The 20,563-nt window shown below is 49.7% G+C and overlaps 1 protein-coding gene across 5 annotated transcripts in view; it reads left to right on the top strand.

Moving 5' to 3' along the window:
* Positions 1–20,189, top strand: part of spag5 (sperm associated antigen 5) — an 89,067-nt gene extending 68,878 nt beyond the window's left edge. For all 5 annotated transcript variants that reach the window (XM_059973722.1, XM_059973725.1, XM_059973724.1 and 2 more), the window contains 6 exons: positions 1,608–1,740; positions 10,453–10,554; positions 11,297–11,449; positions 13,427–13,501; positions 15,715–15,795; positions 19,639–20,189. In XM_059973722.1, coding sequence (XP_059829705.1) covers positions 1,608–1,740; positions 10,453–10,554; positions 11,297–11,449; positions 13,427–13,501; positions 15,715–15,795; positions 19,639–19,725 — 631 coding nt within the window. In that variant the 3' untranslated portion in view covers positions 19,726–20,189. The remainder of the gene's footprint in view (positions 1–1,607; positions 1,741–10,452; positions 10,555–11,296; positions 11,450–13,426; positions 13,502–15,714; positions 15,796–19,638) is intronic.
* Positions 20,190–20,563: the final 374 nt, after the last annotated feature.

Raw genomic sequence — 20,563 nt, 5'->3', positions numbered from 1 at the left:
AATCCAATTGAGAATATGTGGTCAGACTGGAAAAGGGCTGTTCACTCACCATTCCCATGCAATCTGACAGAGTTTGAGCAGTTTTGTAAAGAAGAATGGGGGAAAATTGTAGTGTCCAGATGTGCAAAGCTGATAGAGACCTGTCCACACAGACTCGAGGCTGTAATTGCTGCCAAAGGTGCATCTACCAAATACACATTTGAAAGAGGTGAATACTTCTGTAATCAATTACTTTGTGTTTTATATTTATAAATAATTTTGATCATTTGTAGAGATCTGTTTTCACTTTGACACGAAAGAGTCTCTTTCTGTTGATCAGTATCAAAAAAGTCAAATTAAATCCACTGTGATTCAACATTGCAAAACAATAAAACATGAAAACTTCCAAGGGGGTGAATACTTTTTATAGGCACTGTATGTATATTAAAAAAATTAACTAGTGCAAAAAGAGCAGAAAAGATAAATAGTGAGGTGGTGTTCATGGGTTCATTGTCCATTCAGAAATCCAATGGCAGAGGGGAAGAAGCTGTTCCTAAATCATTGAGATTGTGTCTTCAGGCTCCTGTACCTCCTCCCTGATGGTAGCAATGAGAAGAGGGCATGTCCTGGGTGATGGGTGTCCTTAGTGATGGATGCCACCTTTTTGAGGCATCGCCTTTTGAAGGGGTCCTGCGTGCTAGTGTCCATGCTGGAGCTGGCTGAGTTTACAACTCTCTGCAGCTTTTTAAAATCCTGTGCAGTGGCCCCTCCATACCAGACGGTGATGCAGCCAGTCAGCATACTCTCCACGGTACGTGTAGAGAATCACCCCCAGATTCACACCGTGGCTTCAAAGTTATCCAGGTGGTGGGTGTAGACTAGGGCAGGGGTCCTGTGCAGTGGAGGATACAGACTTTGCAGGACAAGGAGAATGCAAGGAGGAAGGAATGTTGGATTGTGATGGTCTGGGTGTAAGTTAGAATCTAAATCCGGTTTATTGTCACTGAATATGTGGTGAAATTTGTTGTTTTGCGGCAGCAAACTGGTGCAGTACATAGAATGTACTACAAATTGCTGTAGCAATACTCACTCAGTGGCCATTTGTCGTGTACCTTCTGTACCAAAGAAAGTGGGCACTGAGTGTACGTTCGTGGTCTTTTGCTGCTGCAGCCCATCCACTTCAAGGTTCGACATGTTGTGCATTCAGAGATGCTCTTCTGCACACCACTGTTGTAACACAGTTATTTAAATTACTGTTGCCTTCCAGTCAGCTTGAACCAATCTGGCCTCTCTTCTCCGACCTCTCTCATTAACAGGGCATTCTCACTGGATGTCGTTTGTTATTCACACCATTCTCTGTAAACTCTAGAGACTGTCCTGTGTGAAAATCCCAGGAGATCAACAGTTTCTGAGATACAGAAACCACTCTGGCTCCAACAATCATTCCACAGTCAAAGTTCTTAGATCAGACTTCCTCCCCATTTTGATATTTGGTCAAACAACACATACCTGTGTGCTTTTATGCATTGAGGTGCTGCCACACTAGATATTTGCATTAACAAATGTGAGTATGTACCGTATTCTGCGGGTGGGGGATTGAACATCTCCCTGGCTGGATCTCTCCTCAGCGTTGATGGCCGAGAGCAACAGAACGTGAGGAGCAGCCAAAAGCAGCTGGAAATGCACAGTCTGCAGGACCGCGTGGCCGAACTTGAGGCAGAGAACCGTCAACTGGCCCGTGATCTACAGGCACACGTCAAGGTAAGAATCGTCTATGTACTCCCTCAGTGGGGGATGCAGCTGTCCGCCAGCTCAGAATTGGTGCGGGCAGGTGTACGTACTTGTCCTTCCGCCAAGAAATATGGTGCAGAATGAAGCCTCTCGTGACACGGTAGCACCATCTTCAGACTGTTCCACCTGACAAGTGCTGGATTCTCATGTTTTCATCCAAGGTACTTTCAGACGTCAGGAAAGAGGCACAAAACTGGTCGCTTCTTGATCGTTTTATTAAGAGTTGATTCCGACGCCTCTGTCGGTCAGAGTCGACCGTGGATATTGTGTCCCAGCTGTCTCGATACACAAGCCTGGGCAGTACGATCTGGAGAACAAGCTGTTGCTGTGTAGCAAGCTCCCCCTCTCCACACATCTGATGAACCCAGAGGAACGGCAGGGACCGACACAGTTTGGTGCCAGCAGGGTCGCAGGAGTTGCCCGTCAGCATTGAACTCAGTGTAGGGCTGGTACCATCAGTGTCACAGGAGTTGCCCATCAGCATTGAACTCAATGTAGGGCTGGTACCATCAGTGTCGCAGGAGTTGCCCATCAGCATTGAACTCAATGTAGGGCTGGTACCATCAGTGTCGCAGGAGTTGCCCATCAGCATTGAACTCAATGTAGGGCTGGTACCATCAGTGTCGCAGGAGTTGCCCATCAGCATTGAACTCAATGTAGGGCTGGTACCATCAGTGTCGCAGGAGTTGCCCGTCAGCATTGAACTCAATGTAGGGCTGGTACCATCAGTGTCGCAGGAGTTGTCCATCTGCATTGAACTCAATGTAGGGCTGGTACCATCAGTGTCACAGGAGTTGCCCGTCAGCATTGAATTCAATGTAGGGCTGGTACCATCAGTGTCGCAGGAGTTGTCCGTCAGCATTGAACTCAATGTAGGGCTGGTACCATCAGTGTCACAGGAGTTGCCCGTCAGCATTGAACTCAATGTAGGGCTGGTACCATCAGTGTCGCAGGAGTTGCCCGTCAACATTGAACTCAATGTAGGGCTGGTACCATCAGTGTCGCAGGAGTTGCCCGTCAGCATTGAACTCAATGTAGGGCTGGTACCATCAGTGTCACAGGAGTTGCCCATCAGCATTGAACTCAGTGTAGGGCTGGTACCATCAGTGTCGCAGGAGTTGTCCATCAGCATTGAACTCAGTGTAGGGCTGGTACCATCAGTGTCACAGGAGTTGTCCATCAGCATTGAACTCAGTGTAGGGCTGGTACCATCAGTGTCACAGGAGTTGCCAGTCAACATTGAACTCAATGTAGGGCTGGTACCATCAGTGTCGCAGGAGTTGTCCGTCAGCATTGAACTCAATGTAGGGCTGGTACCATCAGTGTCACAGGAGTTGCCCGTCAGCATTGAACTCAATGTAGGGCTGGTACCATCAGTGTCACAGGAGTTGTCCATCAGCATTGAACTCAGTGTAGGGCTGGTACCATCAGTGTCACAGGAGTTGCCCGTCAACATTGAACTCAATGTAGGGCTGGTACCATCAGTGTCACAGGAGTTGCCCATCAGCATTGAACTCAATGTAGGGCTGGTACCATCAGTGTCACAGGAGTTGCCCGTCAACATTGAACTCAATGTAGGGCTGGTACCATCAGTGTCACAGGAGTTGCCCATCAGCATTGAACTCAGTGTAGGGCTGGTACCATCAGTGTCGCAGGAGTTGCCCGTCAGCATTGAACTCAATGTAGGGCTGGTACCATCAGTGTCGCAGGAGTTGCCCGTCAGCATTGAACTCAGTGTAGGGCTGGTACCATCAGTGTCGCAGGAGTTGCCCGTCAGCATTGAACTCAATGTAGGGCTGGTACCATCAGTGTCGCAGGAGTTGCCCGTCAGCATTGAACTCAATGTAGGGCTGGTACCATCAGTGTCGCAGGAGTTGTCCATCTGCATTGAACTCAATGTAGGGCTGGTACCATCAGTGTCACAGGAGTTGTCCATCAGCATTGAACTCAATGTAGGGCTGGTACCATCAGTGTCGCAGGAGTTGCCCGTCAGCATTGAATTCAATGTAGGGCTGGTACCATCAGTGTCACAGGAGTTGCCCATCAGCATTGAACTCAGTGTAGGGCTGGTACCATCAGTGTCACAGGAGTTGCCCGTCAGCATTGAACTCAATGTAGGGCTGGTACCATCAGTGTCACAGGAGTTGCCCATCAGCATTGAACTCAGTGTAGGGCTGGTACCATCAGTGTCACAGGAGTTGCCCGTCAGCATTGAACTCAGTGTAGGGCTGGTACCATCAGTGTCGCAGGAGTTGTCCATCAGCATTGAACTCAATGTAGGGCTGGTACCATCAGTGTTACAGGAGTTGTCCGTCAGCATTGAACTCAATGTAGGGCTGGTACCATCAGTGTTGCAGGAGTTGCCCGTCAGCATTGAACTCAATGTAGGGCTGGTACCATCAGTGTCGCAGGAGTTGTCCATCAGCATTGAACTCAGTGTAGGGCTGGTACCATCAGTGTCGCAGGAGTTGTCCATCAGCATTGAACTCAATGTAGGGCTGGTACCATCAGTGTCACAGGAGTTGCCCGTCAGCATTGAACTCAGTGTAGGGCTGGTACCATCAGTGTCGCAGGAGTTGTCCATCAGCATTGAACTCAGTGTAGGGCTGGTACCATCAGTGTCACAGGAGTTGCCCGTCAGCATTGAACTCAATGTAGGGCTGGTACCATCAGTGTCGCAGGAGTTGCCCGTCAGCATTGAACTCAATGTAGGGCTGGTACCATCAGTGTCACAGGAGTTGCCCGTCAGCATTGAACTCAATGTAGGGCTGGTACCATCAGTGTCACAGCAGTTGCCAGTCAACATTGAACTCAATGTAGGGCTGGTACCATCAGTGTCGCAGGAGTTGTCCATCTGCATTGAACTCAGTGTAGGGCTGGTACCATCAGTGTCACAGGAGTTGCCAGTCAACATTGAACTCAATGTAGGGCTGGTACCATCAGTGTCGCAGGAGTTGTCCATCAGCATTGAACTCAATGTAGGGCTGGTACCATCAGTGTCACAGGAGTTGTCCATCAACATTGAACTCAATGTAGGGCTGGTACCATCAGTGTCACAGCAGTTGCCAGTCAACATTGAACTCAATGTAGGGCTGGTACCATCAGTGTCGCAGGAGTTGCCCATCAGCATTGAACTCAGTGTAGGGCTGGTACCATCAGTGTCACAGGAGTTGTCCATCAGCATTGAACTCAATGTAGGGCTGGTACCATCAGTGTCACAGGAGTTGCCCATCAGCATTGAACTCAATGTAGGGCTGGTATCATCAGTGTCACAGGAGTTGCCCGTCAACATTGAACTCAATGTAGGGCTGGTACCATCAGTGTCACAGGAGTTGCCCATCAGCATTGAACTCAGTGTAGGGCTGGTACCATCAGTGTCACAGGAGTTGCCCGTCAACATTGAACTCAATGTAGGGCTGGTACCATCAGTGTCACAGGAGTTGCCCATCAGCATTGAACTCAGTGTAGGGCTGGTACCATCAGTGTCGCAGGAGTTGCCCGTCAGCATTGAACTCAATGTAGGGCTGGTACCATCAGTGTCGCAGGAGTTGCCCGTCAGCATTGAACTCAGTGTAGGGCTGGTACCATCAGTGTCGCAGGAGTTGCCCGTCAGCATTGAACTCAATGTAGGGCTGGTACCATCAGTGTCGCAGGAGTTGCCCGTCAGCATTGAACTCAATGTAGGGCTGGTACCATCAGTGTCACAGGAGTTGCCCGTCAGCATTGAACTCAATGTAGGGCTGGTACCATCAGTGTCGCAGGAGTTGCCCGTCAGCATTGAACTCAATGTAGGGCTGGTACCATCAGTGTCGCAGGAGTTGTCCATCAGCATTGAACTCAGTGTAGGGCTGGTACCATCAGTGTCGCAGGAGTTGTCCATCAGCATTGAACTCAATGTAGGGCTGGTACCATCAGTGTCACAGGAGTTGCCCGTCAGCATTGAACTCAGTGTAGGGCTGGTACCATCAGTGTCACAGGAGTTGCCCGTCAACATTGAACTCAATGTAGGGCTGGTACCATCAGTGTCACAGGAGTTGCCCATCAGCATTGAACTCAGTGTAGGGCTGGTACCATCAGTGTCGCAGGAGTTGCCCGTCAGCATTGAACTCAATGTAGGGCTGGTACCATCAGTGTCGCAGGAGTTGCCCGTCAGCATTGAACTCAGTGTAGGGCTGGTACCATCAGTGTCGCAGGAGTTGCCCGTCAGCATTGAACTCAATGTAGGGCTGGTACCATCAGTGTCGCAGGAGTTGCCCGTCAGCATTGAACTCAATGTAGGGCTGGTACCATCAGTGTCGCAGGAGTTGTCCATCTGCATTGAACTCAATGTAGGGCTGGTACCATCAGTGTCACAGGAGTTGTCCATCAGCATTGAACTCAATGTAGGGCTGGTACCATCAGTGTCGCAGGAGTTGCCCGTCAGCATTGAATTCAATGTAGGGCTGGTACCATCAGTGTCACAGGAGTTGCCCATCAGCATTGAACTCAGTGTAGGGCTGGTACCATCAGTGTCACAGGAGTTGCCCGGCAGCATTGAACTCAATGTAGGGCTGGTACCATCAGTGTCACAGGAGTTGCCCATCAGCATTGAACTCAGTGTAGGGCTGGTACCATCAGTGTCACAGGAGTTGTCCGTCAGCATTGAACTCAATGTAGGGCTGGTACCATCAGTGTCGCAGGAGTTGCCCGTCAGCATTGAACACAGTGTAGGGCTGGTACCATCAGTGTCGCAGGAGTTGTCCATCAGCATTGAACTCAATGTAGGGCTGGTACCATCAGTGTTACAGGAGTTGTCCGTCAGCATTGAACTCAATGTAGGGCTGGTACCATCAGTGTCGCAGGAGTTGCCCGTCAGCATTGAACTCAATGTAGGGCTGGTACCATCAGTGTCGCAGGAGTTGTCCATCAGCATTGAACTCAGTGTAGGGCTGGTACCATCAGTGTCGCAGGAGTTGTCCATCAGCATTGAACTCAATGTAGGGCTGGTACCATCAGTGTCGCAGGAGTTGTCCATCAGCATTGAACTCAATGTAGGGCTGGTACCATCAGTGTCACAGGAGTTGCCCGTCAGCATTGAACTCAATGCAGGGCTGGTACCATCAGTGTCATGGGAGTTGCCCGTCAGCATTGAACTCAATGTAGGGCTGGTACCATCAGTGTCACAGGAGTTGCCCGTCAACATTGAACTCAATGTAGGGCTGGTACCATCAGTGTCGCAGGAGTTGCCCATCAGCATTGAACTCAATGTAGGGTTGGTACCATCAGTGTCGCAGGAGTTGCCCATCAGCATTGAACTCAATGTAGGGCTGGTACCATCAGTGTCACGGGAGTTGCCTGTCAGCATTGAACTCAATGTAGGGCTGGTACCATCAGTGACACGGGAGTTGCCCGTCAACATTGAACTCAATGTAGGGCTGGTACCATCAGTGTCACAGGAGTTGTCCATCAGCATTGAACTCAATGTAGGGCTGGTACCATCAGTGTCACAGGAGTTGCCCATCAGCATTGAACTCAATGTAGGGCTGGTACCATCAGTGTCACAGGAGTTGCCAGTCAACATTGAACTCAATGTAGGGCTGGTACCATCAGTGTCACAGGAGTTGCCAGTCAACATTGAACTCACTGTAGGGCTGGTACCATCAGTGTCACAGGAGTTGCCCGTCAACATTGAACTCAATGTAGGGCTGATACCATCAGTGTCACAGGAGTTGCCCATCAGCATTGAACTCAATGTAGGGCTGGTACCATCAGTGTCACAGGAGTTGCCAGTCAACATTGAACTCAATGTAGGGCTGGTACCATCAGTGTCGCAGGAGTTGCCCATCAGCATTGAACTCAATGTAGGGCTGGTACCATCAGTGTCGCAGGAGTTGCCCATCAGCATTGAACTCAATGTAGGGCTGGTACCATCAGTGTCACAGGAGTTGTCCATCAGCATTGAACTCAATGTAGGGCTGGTACCATCAGTGTCACAGGAGTTGCCCGTCAACATTGAACTCAATGTAGGGCTGGTACCATCAGTGTCGCAGGAGTTGTCCATCAGCATTGAACTCAGTGTAGGGCTGGTACCATCAGTGTCACAGGAGTTGCCAGTCAACATTGAACTCAATGTAGGGCTGGTACCATCAGTGTCGCAGGAGTTGCCCGTCAGCATTGAACTCAATGTAGGGCTGGTACCATCAGTGTCACAGGAGTTGCCCGTCAGCATTGAACTCAATGTAGGGCTGGTACCATCAGTGTCACGGGAGTTGCCCGTCAGCATTGAACTCAATGTAGGGCTGGTACCATCAGTGTCACAGGAGTTGCCCGTCAACATTGAACTCAATGTAGGGCTGGTACCATCAGTGTCGCAGGAGTTGCCCGTCAGCATTGAACTCAATGTAGGGCTGGTACCATCAGTGTCGCAGGAGTTGCCCATCAGCATTGAACTCAATGTAGGGCTGGTACCATCAGTGTCACGGGAGTTGCCTGTCAGCATTGAACTCAATGTAGGGCTGATACCATCAGTGTCACAGGAGTTGTCCATCAGCATTGAACTCAATGTAGGGCTGGTACCATCAGTGTCACAGGAGTTGCCCATCAGCATTGAACTCAATGTAGGGCTGGTACCATCAGTGTCACAGGAGTTGCCAGTCAACATTGAACTCAATGTAGGGCTGGTACCATCAGTGTCACAGGAGTTGCCAGTCAACATTGAACTCAGTGTAGGGCTGGTACCATCAGTGTCACAGGAGTTGCCCATCAGCATTGAACTCAATGTAGGGCTGGTACCATCAGTGTCGCAGGAGTTGTCCATCTGCATTGAACTCAATGTAGGGCTGGTACCATCAGTGTCACAGGAGTTGTCCATCTGCATTGAACTCAATGTAGGGCTGGTACCATCAGTGTCACAGGAGTTGCCCGTCAACATTGAACTCAATGTAGGGCTGGTACCATCAGTGTCGCAGGAGTTGCCCGTCAGCATTGAACTCAATGTAGGGCTGGTACCATCAGTGTCACAGGAGTTGTCCATCAGCATTGAACTCAATGTAGGGCTGGTACCATCAGTGTCACAGGAGTTGCCCGTCAGCATTGAACTCAGTGTAGGGCTGGTACCATCTGTGTCACAGGAGTTGTCCGTCAGCATTGAACTCAATGTAGGGCTGGTACCATCAGTGTCGCAGGAGTTGCCCGTCAACATTGAACTCAGTGTAGGGCTGGTACCATCAGTGTCACAGGAGTTGCCCGTCAACATTGAACTCAATGTAGGGCTGGTACCATCAGTGTCACAGGAGTTGCCCGTCAGCATTGAACTCAGTGTAGGGCTGCCTTAGGAACTCCAGCTCTGGATTTTTCCCTCAGAATTTACTCCCAAAGTCTTTCCCATGAGTGGGTATAGCTGCAAGGCAGGGGGGGTTTGAGATCTGAGTTTTCCTTCTGGTGAGTTGCCAACCATCTGCCTGAAGCAACTGGTTTTTAGTGCACCAATTGCCCGAAACTGCCCCTTCTCCTGTCAATAGAAACAGTTCAGCCACACGTGAAGGCCAGGAACTGGACTTGGCTGTCAGAGGCTATTTGAGGTGCACGCCATTGGGAGCATTTAATAGGTAGTGGGAACTTATCCCCATTACCACCCCCAGCTATAACAACCTTAAGGCACTTAAGAGTTGATAGAACAAAGAAATAAATGAAGTGGACAGTGATAGAGGTCAGCCAAGCAAAGGGAAATACAGGAGAAGCAAAAGATTTGAAGAGGGTGGCAGCCAACATGGAGCAACGCCTTTATAGATTAGGAAAATTCCTTTCAAATTTGTAGTTAACCAGTGAGATACTGTAGCTCTTATTCAAATAATGCACAAGAAAGAAGCTTCCAGAGCTTTCTAGAATTATACTTTGTATAACTTGCATATACATATTGTGACCACTAGTAAGCAGTTACTTGTATGTAAGTAATTATATAAAATACAAGCAGATAATTGTTCAACTGCAAAGGTATTAATCATTAAACAGTCTTATCTAAGAATTAAACAATTTGATCCAACATGGAGTACCTCCATCTGTTAACTATTCTGTCTGACGGGGTACCAGCATCTTCTGTGCACACATCTGGCAGCAGTCATGGATCCTCTGTGTACACAATGCACACGCACAGAGTACTAACCTTGGCTGTTCCCTCTACCCTGTCTCTTTAATTCCCCCATGCCTTTGCCAGCCTGGGTGTCCAGTACTCCTGTTTAATGTCATTTACAGTACCCGTATCTAAAGGAGAATTGAGAAAAAGTTACAATAAATAAACAATAAGATATAGAACACAATGAATGTGAATACATCAGATACCTTCTATACACAGATTGGTTGTATGTCCATAGAGTGACGCTGGGCACCAGAGTGTCTGTACATAGGGTGAATGATAAAGTAGTGCTGGGTGAGGGTTTGGAGGGGTGAGTGAGTGGGTGGAGTTGTTGATCAGCCTCACTGCTTGGGGAAAGTCACTGTTTTTGAGTCTGGTGGTCCTGGGGTAGATGCATGGGTGGAGTCTTGTTTTTTCATTCTTTATTCTTCATTTGTTCTTTGTTCTTGTAATGTTTAATAAAACAGTCATAACCAGCGAGTATTTTTGCCTCATTCTTGACGTGCAAAGAACCTGTAGATCCGTATCAGCAGGGCTGACAAAATCCAGTGACAGTGTTCCTTCCCTTGCAGACCAAGTGTGACATGGAGGAAACTCTGAGTAATCAGAAACAGACCATCGTCAAATTTCATGAAATGTTGGATTCCAATCTTGAGGAACACACACAGTATCTGGTAAGGTTCTAGTGAACGTGCACTCCGCTCAGCCCAGTACAGGCCACCTAAACTATCCCTCCGTTCCACACACCCTCCATTTTTTTGTTGTCCGTACTCCTATCTGGAGTTTTTTAACTGTCTCTAATGTATCCACCACTGCCCTGGCAGTGTGTTCCACACACCCACCATGTGTATAAAACCTTCCTCCGACATCCCCCTTGTGCTGTCCTTAAAATGAGCCATTTCCACCTTAGGACAAAGTCTCCAGCTAACCACTCAGTCTACACTTCTCTGTCCTGCTTTCATATGACATAGGAGCAGAATGAGGCCATTTGGCCCATTGGGTTTGCTCTGCCATTCCATCATGGCTGACTTATTAACCCTCTCAGCCCCATTCTCCTACCTTCTCCCCGTAACCATTGACACCCTGACTAATCAAGAACCTATCAAACTCCCCTTTAAATATACCCAATGACCTGGCCTCCACAGTCAGCTGTGGTAATGAATTCCACAGATTCACCACCCCCTGGCTAAAGAAATTCCTCCTCCTCCTCCCTAAAGGGATGGCCACCTATTCTGAGGCTGTGCCCTATGGTCCAGAACTTCCTCACTACACAAAACGTGCTCTCCACATCCACTCTATCGAGGCCTTTCAAATCCGACAGGTTTCAGTGAGATTCCCCTCATCTAAACTCCAGTGAGTTCAGGCCCAGAGCCATCAAAGGCTTCTGAAATATTAACCCTTTCATTCTCGGATCAGGCTATGGAGCAGGAAGTCGTGGAGCTGAGGCGGCAGCTGCAGCAGCTGGAGACGGAGACCAGCACCCTCCGGCAAGAGTTTGCCAAACTGCAGACCCCTGGCGATGCTCCAGGCAAGGGCTGGCTTCAGGAGAAGGTGGAGCTGCAACATCAGGTAACACTTGTGGGGTGTCCGATAACGTCTGGGTTCTCAGCATGTACCAGCTCATGATCCATGGGTTACCAGCCAATCTGTCCCCGGGTGGGGTGTCCAATGACGTCTGACCCGTGGGTTACTAGCCAATCTGTCCCCGGGTGGGGTGTCCAATGACGTCTGACCCGTGGGTTACTAACCAGTCTCTCCCCGGGTGGGGTGTCCAATGACGTCTGACCCGTGGGTTACTAGCCAATCTATCCCCGGGTGGGGTGTCCAATGACGTCTTACCCGTGGGTTACTAGCCAATCTCTCTCCGGGTGGGGTGTCCAATGACGTCTGACCCGTGGGTTACTAACCAATCTCTCCCCGGGTGGGGTGTCCAATGACGTCTTACCCGTGGGTTACTAGCCAATCTCTCTCCGGGTGGGGTGTCCAATGACGTCTGACCCGTGGGTTACTAACCAATCTCTCCCCGGGTGGGGTGTCCAATGACGTCTGACCCGTGGGATACTAACCAATCTACCAATCTCTCCCCGGGTGGGGTGTCCAATGACGTCTGACCCCTGGGTTACTAACCAATCTGTCCCCGGGTGGGGTGTCCAATGACGTCTGACCCGTGGGTTACTAACCAATCTCTCCAGGTGGCCATTCACTGCCATTCCCACATTGCTGTGTTCACAGTTCAGTGGGTCGCTCCAGGGGGTAATGAGGGCTGAAGCTGGCCATTTGGCCTGTCATTATCATGGCTAGCCTCTCCCCAGAAGGAGAAATTCTTCATGTAGATTGAGGACTGTGAGACCGTTTTGCAAATGTCAGGGGCTGAGTTGGTCTTCACAGCCTACGCCTTTCTGCGGACTCCTGCTCCTTCAGCAGACTCTTCGATGATGCAAGTGGCTCTGCAGAAACTGGTACGTAGAGTAACGCACACAAAATACTGGAGGAGCCGAGAATTCCCTTCCATAATCTTCGATGCTGTCCTCACCTGCATCTCCTCCGTTTCCTGTGCAGTTGCTCTCACCCCATCCTCCCACTGCCATAACGGGTAGAGGGGTCTCCTTGTCCTTGCATACCGCCCAAGAGCCTTCATAACCAGCACACCATTCTCAGCACTGTCAACAGAATCCTACTACCAACCCCATCATCTCCCCTTCATTTTCCACAGGGATCACTCCCTACATGCCTCCCTTGTCCACTCGTTTCCCCCCACCTCCCACCGATCTCCCTCCAAGTGGAACAGGTGCTACACCTCCTCCCTCACCAGCAGTCAGGGCCCTCCAGGTGAGGCGACAGTTCACCTGTGAGTCTGTCAGGGTCCCTATTGTATCTGGTGCTCCAGGCGCGGCCTCCTCTGCATCAAGGATAATTGATCTGTTTGGGGATTTCCTCGTGCCCATTACTTCAATTCCCATTCCCATTCCGACATGGCTGCCTCTACCATCACTCTCAGGCTGAAGAATCAGAATGAGGTGTTGTTTCTTCATTCTGTCCGGGTGGCCTCCAACCTGAAGGCATGAACATCAATTTCTCTGACTCCCCGCTCCCCCCCCCCATTATCCGTTCCCCCTCACCCCTTCCTTTCTCCTCACCCGCTCACTACTTCCCTCTGGTGCCCCCTTCCTTCCTTTTCTCCTGTGGTCCATCCTCCTCTCCTATCAGATCCCTTCTTCAACCTTTTACCCCTTCCTTCTATCCCCTCCCATTTTCTCACCCATCACCTGCCAACTTGTCCTCCCCCCTTCCTTTCCTGTCCTGAAGGGTCTTGGCCAGAACCATCAACTGTTTGTTCTCCTCCACAGATGCTGCCCGACCTGCCGAGTCCCTCCGGCATTTTGTGTGTGTTGCTCAGCTGCTCTGGGCCGCGGCCGAAGGGTGCAGACATGGGGGGGTGGGGTCTAACAATATGGGACTTCAAAGGGTGGTGTGGCTGTCCACCCCCCACCCCACCTATACTCACTGGAAGTCACAGGTGTCACTTCTTGAATTGTGCTGTTTAAGGTGCGGAAGCTGCGGGGGGCTTACGTGCAAAAGGACAGCGATATGCAGCAACTGAGGGAGAAGATGATCAGACACGTGAGTAACGTCTGATTGCCTGGTGTCCCAGTTCTCTGTACCGTTCCCCCAGAGTTGTCCTGCTCATTCAGTGGTGAACCTGCACTACCTGGTGCGTCAGGCTGGTGTCCCAGCTCTCTGTTTGGTTCTCAGTTCCCCCAGAGTTGTCCTGCTCATTCAGTAGTGAACCTGCACTACCTAGTGTGTCAGGCTGGTGTCCCAGCTCTCTGTTTGGTTCTCAGTTCCCCCAGAGTTGTCCTGCTCGTTCAGTAGTGAACCTGCACTACCTGGTGTGTCAGGCTGGTGTCCCAGCTCTCTGTTTGGTTCTCTGTACTGTTCCCCCAGAGTTGTCCTGCTCGTTCAGTGGTGAACCCGCACGACCTAGTGTGTCAGGCTGGTGTCCCAGCTCTCTGTTTGGTTCTCAGTTCCCCCAGAGTTGTCCTGCTCGTTCAGTGGTGAACCTGCACTGGAATCCATCATTATTCAGACAACAGGGATCAGGACAGGCCCTGGAGCAGCTGTGGAGGCCAAGTCCTTCAGTATATTTAATGCAGAGATTGATAGGTTCTTGACTGGTCAGGGCATGAAGGGATACGGGAGAAGGCAGGAGACTGGAGAGCAGAGAGGAAAATGGATCAACCTCTGCTCCCTCTGTAAAGCTTCCAGATCCTTCCAGTAATGAGGCAATCAGAACTGGACAGGATATTCCATGTGCCCTAACCAGAGTTTTACAGAGTGTTAAACTCTGTCTTGACATTACGCCTCAGCTTTTGAACTCAATCTCCTGACTCGTGAAGGACAACACACAGTAATCTCCCTAATCACGTTAGTTTTAACCTCCAAATTGAAACTAAGTTGTTTTTAAAGATAAAAAGATTTAAATTAGTTTTATTTTTCACTTTGAAACATGTCATTTGTGTGGATGACCAACCCGGTCCCAGGTGTGCTGGGGGAGCCCACAAGGGTCGCCACGATTCCGACACCAACACAGCAGAGGCCTTTGTACTCACCCCATCAACTTGCAGACCTTCTCCCTGGCCTTTCTCATACCGCTGGGGCAAGTAACTCCTCACCTCTATAATCCTCTCTTTGTTCCAAGTATCAGGCACCTGTCCTAACTCCTCCCGACCACTTGGGCAAAACTGTCTTTTTTAAAAATGTAGTTAGGGCCTATTCTGTACTGTATTTCTTTCATTCCGCCAGGAGTCCACCGATTTAACCCATGGGATAATTTACAATGACCAATTAACCTACTAACCGGTAGGTCTTTGGACTGTGGGAGGAAGCCCTGGCTGTCACGAGGAAAACATACAAGCTCCTTACAGACAGTGACAGGAATTGAACTTTGATGCCCCGAGCTGCAATAGTGTCACACTGTAGTTCAGTCTGAGATCATTGGGCAGCACGGTACCGCAGCAGTTCGCATAATACATTACCACACCAACATGCGAGTTCAATTCCCGCTGCTGTCTGTAGGGAAGTTGTCCATTCTCCCTGTAACCATGTGGGGTTCCTCTGGGTGCTCTAAAGATGTACCGGTTAGTTAGTTAGTAAGCTGTGGCTTTCTATAATGATACTGGAAGCGTGGTGACACTTGCAAACTGGCCCAGTCACAATTCCTCGCTGATCTGATTTAACACAACACATGTCACTATACAGTAAATTTTGATGTAAATGTGACAAATAAAACTCGTCTTTAATCTGAGGCAGGTTTAACATCACCTGTCTGTGCCATGAAATTTGTTGTTTTGTGGCGACAGAACATTGCAATAAATAATAAAAAATTATAGATTGCAATAAGTATATATAAAAAAATTAAATAAATTGTGCAAAAAGGGCGAAAATAGTGAGGCTGTGTTCATTGTCCATTCAGAAATCTGATGGTGGAGGGGGAGAAGCTGTTCCTCAATTGCTGAGTGTGTTTAGGGTCCTGTACCTCATCCCAAACGGTAGCAATGAGAAGTGAACACGTCCTGGGTGACAGGTTCCTTTGCAAAGGGTGCTGCTGTTTTGAGGCATCACCTTTTGAAGGTGTCCTGGATGCCAGGGAGACTGGTGCCCATGATGGAGCTGGCTGAGTCTGCAGTGCCAGCCCTTGTAGCAGCCTGCGACCCCCGCCCCCCTCCCAAGTTGGGGTTGGTGAGGCTGCTGGCAGATTGCTGTGGCCAGCTCCGGTGCGTTGGGGTACGGACGTGGCCTTCCCGGTCAGTAACGTCTCCTTTCCCCACTCCTAGCGAACCATTCTGGAGGAGAACAATCAGAAGGCAGAGGCGGAGGTGGCCAAACTGGACCAGATGATCGAGCATGTCAGGAATGTAAGTGTCTGGGAATGGTGGGGTGGTGGGTTGCTGAAGCTTTGTCATTCGGAGTTCTGTGAGCAGTTGTGTGCTGATGTTGGAGAGGAGTCATGAAAATGATTCCAGGAATGAAAGGATTAATATGTGAGGAGCGTTTGATGGTTCTGGGCCTGTACTCACGGAAGTTTAGAGGAATGAGGGCGGATCTCATTAAAACCTATCAAATATTGAAAGGCCTAGATGTTCCTTAAACTGGGGAGTCCAGTACCAGAGGGCACAGCATCAAAATAGAGGCCAAGTCATTGGGCATATTTAAAGTGGAGGTTGTTGATTAGTCAGGCTGTTGAAGGTCACGGGGAGAAGGCAGGAGAATGGGGTTGAGATGGATAATAGATTGGCCATGACAAAACTTTGGAGCAGACTTGATGGGCCCAATGGCCTCATTCCTCTCCTACGGAGTGGGGGTGGGGTCTGCAGGAGGGCAGTTATCAACACCCAGAGCCTTTTTGTTCCACCCCAGGGTGATGACGTCAGCTGCTCAGCCTCGACGGTGCAGCAACCGCTGTCCCTCGCAGTGCGGAGGGGTTCAGCTGAGCCCCAGCCAGCAGTGCGGTCAGTCAGTCCACTCCCCCAGATTCACCTCCCTCTGACTAAGTAAATTCTTCCTCAATTCTGTTCCGTTCCCTCTGATGCTAGACTCCCCAACTACCGAGAACATCCCCTCCACAACCACTCGATCTTGGTCTTTCAATGTGTGATGGGTTTCAATGAGATCCTCCCTCAATCTTCTAAACTCCGTTAGACATAGCAGCAGAATTAGGCCATTCGGCCCATCAAGTCTGCTCTGTCATTGCATCACAGGTGATTTATTATCCCCCTCAACTCCACTCTCCCGCCTTCTCCCTTAACATCTGACACCCTGACTAATCAAAAACCTATCAACCTCCACCTTAAATATATAACCATATAACAATTACAGCACAGAAACAGGCCATCTCGGCCCTTGTAGTCCGTGCCGAACTCTTAATCTCACCTAGTCCCACTGACCCACACTCAGCCCATAACCCTCCATTCCTTTCCTGTCCATATACCTATCCAATTTTACCTACCCAATGACTTGGCCTCCACAGCCGTCTGTGGCAACAAATTCAATAGATTCATCACCTTCTGCAAAAAGAAATTCCTCAGTTCTGTTCTAAAGGGATGTCCCTCTATTCTGAGGCTGTGCCCTCCGGTCCTAGTCTCCCCACTGTAGGAAACTTGCTTTCCACCTCCACTCTGTCTAGGCCTTTCAGTATTTGGTAGATTTCAATGCGATCCCCGTCAGTTCTTCTGAATTCCAGTGAGTACAGGCCCAGAGCAGTCAAACGCTCCTCATACGTTAACCCTTTCATTCCTGTAATCCTTCTCATGAACCTCCTCTGGACCCTCTCCCCTGCCAGCATATCCTTTTTAGATAAGGGGTCCAAAGCTGCTTGGAGTGATGGCGGTGGTTGTCTTGACTCTGTCTCACGACCTAACCCAAAGCTTCTTTCCCTGAAATGTCAGGGTAGCTGGACTGAGTCTGTGTTTGTCTAACCCTTGAGTTCAGACCTCGTGCTGATAGATTCCCCCTGCCCTTCGTCTGTGGCCAGCGTGTCTCGGAGGGCTCTGCTCTCCCGGTCCAGCCACTGGTGACCAGGGCTGTGATGGGGAGAGGCCATTCGGGCCATCCTGTCTGCTCTGTCCTCCAATCTCCATTCCCTTCCAGTACAGCCCCACAACCAGGGATCTCCACAGTACCAGACACCTGCCAACCTATCTCGCATTGTACTGTGGCCTCTTGTGTAGAGGTTCACAAATATTCTCCTCGCCCTGGCTGAAAGCATCTCGCTCCTGACCTCGTTGTGGTCATTGAGCAGTTGTCTGCCTGCAGGGCATTTCCTCTGTCGCTGTTACTGACTCACTACTGTGTAATATAGTCCGGGGCCAAGGACTGGAGGTCAGTGTGTGTGTGAGTGGGTGGGGAAGGGGCTTGTTTTACAGTTGTTCTGCTGAACATTGTGGACATGTTTGACACACTTGCAGGCTGCCCCCAGGCTTTTCACTTTGTTTCGGTGTACGCTTTGATAAGTAGATCTGATTCTAAACAGTGTACATGACAGGTTTTCACTGTATCTGTACATGTGACAATAATGAACTGATACCTATTGCAGACAGTGGTGGTCTTGTGTTCAGCCACAAAGTTCAATCTCTGATATCAACGCACACCGACCCCTCATTGGGCGTTCGCTATTATTAGTTGTACATCACTTAAATTAAATTTATTAGATATTAGAAGTGAGAGGGGGGCTAGGGAGTTCCCAGAATAATGATTTGATTGCCTACTTCACTAAGAGATTCCAAAATTAGAATCCAATTAAGAGGGTGCAATCTACAGACGGCTTCAGTGCGACAGCTGCCTGCCACACATCTCTTCCAGCATCGGTGTCAATAGAGTGCAGGCTGGCCCCCACACCCCCAGACCAGCTTTCATTCACAACGTCACACTTTCCAGCTCACAATCACCATGAGCCCATTCCACCATGGCTGATTTATTATCCCTCTGAACCCCACTCTCCTGCCTTCTCCCCGCAAGCTTTGATGCCCTGACTGATCAAGTACCTGTAACCTCTCCTTGAAAAGATACACGAAGACTTGCTCTCCACAGCTGTCTATGGCAATGAATTCCACAGGTTCAGCACTCTTGGGCTCTCATCTCTGTTCTAATTCAGAGGCTGTGCCCTCTGCTCCTAGACTCCCACACTACATGAACTATCTTCTCCACACCTAGGCATATCTAGACTTTTCAACATTTGATAGGTTTCAATGAGATTCTTCTCAGACACTAAACTCCAGTCAGTACAGCCCCAGAGTCGTTAAACTCTCCCCATACACTAAACTCCAGTGGGTACAGCCCCAGAGTCGTTAAACTCTCCCCATACACTAAACTCCAGTGAGTGCAGCCCCAGAGCCGTTAAACTCTCCTCAGACACTAAACTCCAGTGGGTACAGCCCCAGAGCCGTTAAACTCTCCCCATACACTAAACTCCAGTCAGTACAGCCCCAGAGTCGTTAAACTCTCCTCAGACACTAAACTCCAGTGAGTACAGCCCCAGAGTCGTTAAACTCTCCTCAGACACTAAACTCCAGTGAGTACAGCCCCAGAGTCGTTAAACTCTCCTCAGACACTAAACTCCAGTGAGTGCAGCCCCAGAGCCGTTAAACTCTCCTCAGACACTAAACTCCAGTGAGTGCAGCCCCAGAGCCGTTAAACTCTCCTCAGACACTAAACTCCAGTGAGTACAGCCCCAGAGCCGTTAAACTCTCCTCAGACACTAAACTCCAGTGAGTACAGCCCCAGAGCCGTTAAACTCTCCTCAGACACTAAACTCCAGTGAGTACAGCCCCAGAGCCGTTAAACTCTCCTCAGACACTAAACTCCAGTGAGTACAGCCCCAGAGCCGTTAAACTCTCCTCAGACACTAAACTCCAGTGAGTACAGCCCCAGAGCCGTTAAACTCTCCTCAGACACTAAACTCCAGTGAGTACAGCCCCAGAGCCGTTAAACTCTCCCCATACACTAAACTCCAGTGAGTACAGCCCCAGAGTCGTTAAACTCTCCTCAGACACTAAACTCCAGTGAGTACAGCCCCAGAGCCGTTAAACTCTCCCCATACACTAAACTCCAGTGAGTACAGCCCCAGAGCCGTTAAACTCTCCTCAGACACTAAACTCCAGTGAGTACAGCCCCAGAGCCGTTAAACTCTCCCCATACACTAACACTTCCATCTTTAATTCCTGGAATTGTTCTAGTGAATCTCCTCTGCCTTTGTGTTTCAGACACTCCATTCGGTGCCTGAGGTGGTGTCGAGCTCCGCGGAGTTAAAGGGACTCCTGTTGTACCTGGGAGATGACCTGGGAGCCTAATGCATCCGGACCACTGGGCCTCCCCGATGCTCTCTCCGTTTGCCCGGGGTGTCACTACGAAGCAGGAATTAATGGTTGTGGGTGGGGAGACTGTTTGGGCTCTCCAGTGATCTCAGCATTCATAACCCCACATTCAAAATCGGGCATCTCTAGTTTGGAGAGAAGACCTGACCGTGATCATCCATGTGATGTGCACCAGCTCGATTGTTCCAACAGTTTGATGTGATTGGCGCTGTTTGGTTGGCTTGTCTCAAGGCATGAGTTCTCTGCTGATCCCAGGCACAGTGAGACCCTGATTCAGTGAGACCCTGATTCAGTGAAACATCGTGTGAAATATTTATCTGTTGTACAGAGCTGTGTTTCTCTGCTGTGGTCCATGTGGAGATGCTTCTGTATGGAGGAGCAGTCCCTCCTCTACATTTGGAGGGGAATGTTTCCCGTTGTATATAATAAAGGCTGTGCATGTTAAAGTGTTATTGTGGTGACATTAAGCCTCGGCTGGATGAATAACCTGCCCTCGTTACCATACAACAGAGAACAGAATAAGGCCATTCGGCCCATTGAGTCTGCTCCGCCATTCCATCATGGCTGATCCCAGATCCCCCTCAACCCCATCCTCCCAACTTCTCCGTCACCTTTGGCATTCTTACTAATCGAGAACCGATCAACTTCTGCTTTAAACATACCCAATGATTTGGCCTCCGCAGCTGTCTGTGGTAAATAAATCCCACAGATTCACTACCCTCTGGCTAAAGAAATTCCTCCTCATCTCTGTCTTAAAGGGACAAATCTGTATTCTCAGGCCCGCCGTCTGGTTTGGCCAGGGGTGGGCAATGAG

The sequence above is a fragment of the Hypanus sabinus genome, chromosome 6 (assembly GCF_030144855.1).
Source record: "Hypanus sabinus isolate sHypSab1 chromosome 6, sHypSab1.hap1, whole genome shotgun sequence".
Taxonomy (NCBI): Eukaryota; Metazoa; Chordata; class Chondrichthyes; order Myliobatiformes; family Dasyatidae; genus Hypanus; species Hypanus sabinus.
This window is presented reverse-complemented; position numbering and strand designations above follow the sequence as displayed.